Genomic DNA, 5,062 nt, shown 5'->3' with positions numbered 1-5,062 from the left:
ATGTGAATTGTTTAACCTGGTTATTTGCCTTCGGTTTCATATGGGTTGAATCTTGGATAAGTTGGATACATACCTTGGATATTCGACTTTCTTGTAACCATATACTTCGTCTTTTGTCTCTCAGACTGGTGCTAAAAAATACGTATTTCACGCATAAAAATATTAATAAAAGTACCTGAAAAGTACTCGGAAATATTGTAGTGATTCAGATTAACCAAGCCGTAGTATCTAAAAGGAATTTTTGATCTGTTATGACTTTAAAAAATTTTTGTATAATGCACTGTATGGTATGGCCTGTTCGAAGCGTTTTAGTTAAAAAGCAGTTCGTTAGTAGATTGTAGAGTATTGTTTGCTGAATTTGAATTATTTTAAATAGCGATGTGGCGTCCGTCGTACTATATCCTCAAAACCTAAAAATCTGAGTGTTCTGCTATATTTCTTACCGCAACTATTCACTGCACTAATTTTAAAGATATAATATAAAATTTAAACCAACGGCCCCTTATCTGGATTATAAATCGTTAACCCTTAATTGGTATGGCGGGGTCAATTTTGACCCCAATTAAACTGTTTACTTCAGTACAGTACTGTCAGAAAGACAGGAGGACGCGGCAACCTCACCTTACAGCTACTCCCCTATGCCACCGAGTACATTACGTGTAGTAGTCGTCTTTAACCTTCCACTTAGTTACGTGTCCCACGTTGATTGGGTCAAATTTGACCCCGCCATACCTCTAGTGTTATTTTTGGTGCCTAGTTTTTAAACAATAATGGTCAATTTAAAAGTTAAAAAAAACCTCTAACAAAACAGGAGTTAGAGGAGATTGCTGAACACTTTTTTGACAATGATGATGATATTTCTGACACCAAAACAATTATTACTGATCATAATACTGATAGCTATTTTAAACTTAATATAATAATCAAGATGATACTGTGAGAAATGATAAAATACTGCTCAGTGATTTGAGCAGTGAGATCGAAAATGTTAATAATGAAGAGGGAACTGAGAGAAATCACTATTATGAAAGAAATTGGAAAGAATTATCGAAAATAGCTCCTGCCTCAAGATGTACCCGTGCATCAGCTATAGTATCACATCTACCAGGGCTTTCTGGGCCAGCACGAATACATAAGCCCGCAACGACTGCTGAAGCCGTCAAGCTGTTAATCGATGATATAATTATTGATCAGATTATTAAGAAGACGAACAAAAAGATTACAGGATTACAAAAAATTTATAGAGGTAATGTTTTCAACTGTCAATTTACAAGCCATGTTGATAAAAAAATATTAGCTGTTTTTGGACTACTGTATTTGGCAGCCGTGTCTAACAATGAAGATATGGATTCCCTTTTTGCGACTGATTATACAAATAATGATATATTCTGTTCCGTAATAACAGCAAATAGATTTAGTTTTCTACTAACAACTTTGAGATTTGACAATCCAAATGCCAGAAATAAGCGTAATGAAGACGGAGACAAATGTTAGCTATTTCTGAAATTTTAAATTGTTTCGTAAAAAAACTGTTATACTAACTATTCATGTGGAGAATATGTAACTGTAAGTGAATGTCCATTGGTTTCCGCGGTAAGTGCAAATTTAAAATGTTTATGAAAAGTAAGCCAGAAAAATATGGACTCAAGATAACGCTTTTGTGATGCCCGCACTTATTATTTATTGAACGCTTTTGTGTAAACTGGAAAAGAGAACAGAATGCCGAATCCCAAGAAGTTATTCATACCATCTATCTATCTATACAAGGATTTTTACAGCTGTCGCCGCCTTCCTTCTTTCAGCCAACGTGTCCAATCCTTTCTGTTCTGCCATTCTCCATCTCTAAGGTCTCGTCTTTCCATGGCCTCGTCCACTTCATCCCTCCATGATCTTCGGGGTCTACCTCTTTTCCTCCTTCCTATTGGGCTCCAATCCGAAATCTTTGCTATCCACCTTGTATTATCTGTTCTTCTCACATGTCCATACCAAATTAAACGTTTTTCTTCGATGTAGCTAAGTATGTCTTGTTCTACTGACATTCTTCGTTTTATCTCTTCATTTCTGATGCGATCCATTTTTGTCACTCTACAGCTTCTTCTCATGAACTCCATTTCAGTTGCTGTGATTTTGGACCTGTTTCGTTTATTTATTACCCAATTCTCTGCTCCATAGGTTATTATACTGCGTATCAAGGTGTTATAAATTCTCTTCTTTGTATTTCTGGTAATCTGTCTATCCCACAGTACCCCGTTCATTTGTTTAATACATGTTCTTCTCTGTGCTAATCAGCTGGTTATCTCTTGCTCGGTGGTTCCATTTTTTGAGAGTATGAATCCTCCACAATATATAAAATACCAACTCTCAATAATCTTTCGCTAGTTGCTTTAATAGTGAATTATAACCGCAATGTGACTCAGAATAACTGGTTTTCCTTTAGAGCTGGTCAACAAGCTACAACAACGTAAACTTACTTATGTAGGTTTTTGCCGAATAATCAACGCGAGATTTATTTTTTCTCTTTGGTTTTACCAAAGACGTAACCTTGCTGTCTTATGTACAAAAAAAATCGATCAGTTTATTTTATTTCCAGTTTCCATCATAATGACAAAGTTTTACAAACAGAAAAAAACTGCCAGATATGATACATTTTTACAATGTTCCCAACGTGGAAGTGTATGTACTGTATCAAACTTGTGCTAATTATACAGCAGGAATTGGTTTCGGATCGTGGATGATGCCAGCGTAAATGGGAGTATTTTAAATAATAGTGTTCATCCAGAATCTGAATTTACACGGCAAAAATTTATCATTGCTTTAGGAAAATACTAATACAGGATTACTTAATTCGGTTTGTTCAAATAGTGATTATTCCCAGGGAATTAAGAGTTATTCGTCGAGGTGGCCAGAACCTTCATTATAACCAAGACCAAGATAGGCTTGTTGAAAGAGCATCTAAACGTGCAACGTTTGTAAAAATCATTGTATCAAAAAAAATATTTGTAATAGATGTAAGGATAAGCAACTGGTTTGTTGATTTGTTTATATTCGCAAATTAACTTCTAATTTAAATTTTTTAAGATATTTGAACATTTCTTAAGACTTGTTTACACGAGTAGAGTTGTGAGGAGAGTAGAGCAGCTAGTAGAGTCGACTCTACTCGCTACTCTACCGAAAATGGCTTGATCCCGTTCACACGAGGAGAGTTACAAGTATAGTACTGATGCTAGTATAGTGTGGAGTGGGTGTTTGTTTAGTGCAAAATGAATTCAAGAAAAAGAAAATTGATTCAAAATTGTTTAGCTACAGTTGCAAATGCATTTGTAACTTTACCTCATCGATGATGAGGTAAACAAACAAAGAAAGGAGTGGATGAGAGAGTGGCTTAAAAGAAGGAATACACACGGGGCCTCAGCTCTTCTGCTAAAAGAACTAGCCTTAGAAGATGAGTTGGAATATAAGATGTGTCTAAGGATGACCCCAAGAAAATTCGAAGAACTTCTGAATATGGTGCATGACAAAATCGAACAAGACCCGTTTATGAGGGATGTAATAAAACCAAGAGTGAAGCTTGAGATTACATTGAATTTTTTAGCTACAGGAAACAGCTATCGAAGCCTTTCTCATTTTTTTAAGGCTTCAAGACCTGCATTTTCAAAGTTGGTCCCCGAGGTGTGTGATGCCATCTCCGAAGTATTGGGGGGGTCAATAAAGGTAAGTTGCAATAACAAGGTAAATAAACAGGTACACGCATTACAAAAAATTGAAAATTCGTAAAATAACAAAACAGTACTTCAGATTAATGTTGAAAGAGGTACACCACTGAAACTTCGGTGAAACAAGTCCAGTTCAAATGGTAAACCTGTGGTAAACCATCAGTCATTTGCATAGCACGTGTCAGAATATCTGAATCTTTAGGATTCACAGCTGCTTCTTGTATATGAATACTGTTACCATCTGGATACTGTTGCTGTTAAGTAACTCTCCATGACAAAGACGCCATTTGCTAAGCACTGCTACTCGTAGGACTGCCAAGTGGAGAATTGGTGTAAAATGAATGGTGAGAGTTGCATCCTGATGAAACAGAGTATGCAGGGGTGCTGTGAGACATGTGCACTGGTAAACTTGGTAGTGTGTTGAGTTGGAGTACTGAGCAGTTTGCTGAGGATAAAATGCTTAGTTTGTGCTTCATCAGAATTCCCTGAATCTTATGTTGGGCGACCACAGCTTGTTCCGGTGGTAAATTATTCAAGCTCACTGAAACAAAATTTCCAAATGCTTCGTTCTCATTGCTATCCATCCGGTCGTCATGGATATTTTGACTAACCTGTTGAAGGTCCTTCACTGCTTGTGTTTTTTGGCAAAATTTGCTTGTGCAAATTTTGGTTTCAGGTTCCTTCCAGAGACGAATGGAACACTGTAGCTGAGGGCTTTAAGGAGCATTGGTACTTTCCAAATTGCTGTGGGGCTATAGACGGCAAACACGTTTTAGTTAAGGCACTTCCCAATTCTGGCAGTGTTTAGTTATGCAGTGTACACTAACTAAATTCCATAAACACTGGTATTCGCCATACATCTCTACAAGTTTTAAAGTTTCATCTTCGGTGAACTTCATTTTCACTATTTACACAAAACACAACTCCAGCCAGAATGACAGCGTCCCTATGCACTCTCCTACCTACTCTACTCTACCAGAATTAACCGCGTTCCATGGGTAGAGTGCGCAGGCGAGTGGACATTTTGGCGGTGGTGGTGGTAGTAGAGTAGAGTTACTTTGCCACATGTTGCTAGTCACTCTACTGTACCACCTACTACGCACTCTACTTGCTACTCTACTGCGCTGAGCGTTTTTACGGGTAGAGTGACTCTACTCTACCAAGTACTTGCATGTTTTTTTTGTTTGTTTCAACATTTTTAACATTAACCTAGTTTTTTTATTGACCCTGTATATTTTGCTCCTAACATCCGAAGTAATATATGTTGGTTTTTATAGCTTTATTATTAGTAATATATTACTCTTGTACATTAACGTTTTGTTTTTTTAACATAAGAAATTCAAAGGTCT

The 5,062-nt window shown here is 36.8% G+C and overlaps 1 protein-coding gene across 1 annotated transcript; it reads left to right on the top strand.

The window, feature by feature from the left end:
* The first annotated feature begins 3,369 nt into the window (after window positions 1-3,369).
* On the top strand, window positions 3,370-4,521 carry LOC140439002 (uncharacterized). Its single transcript, XM_072528635.1, has 2 exons — window positions 3,370-3,711; window positions 4,390-4,521. Exons 1-2 carry the CDS (start codon window positions 3,370-3,372, stop codon window positions 4,519-4,521), a joined length of 474 nt encoding a protein of 157 aa, XP_072384736.1.
* Window positions 4,522-5,062: the final 541 nt, after the last annotated feature.

The sequence above is a fragment of the Diabrotica undecimpunctata genome, chromosome 4, assembly GCF_040954645.1.
Source record: "Diabrotica undecimpunctata isolate CICGRU chromosome 4, icDiaUnde3, whole genome shotgun sequence".
NCBI classification, from domain to species: domain Eukaryota; kingdom Metazoa; phylum Arthropoda; class Insecta; order Coleoptera; family Chrysomelidae; genus Diabrotica; species Diabrotica undecimpunctata.
Note: the sequence above shows the minus strand (reverse complement) of the source record. Positions and strands in the feature narration are given on the sequence as shown.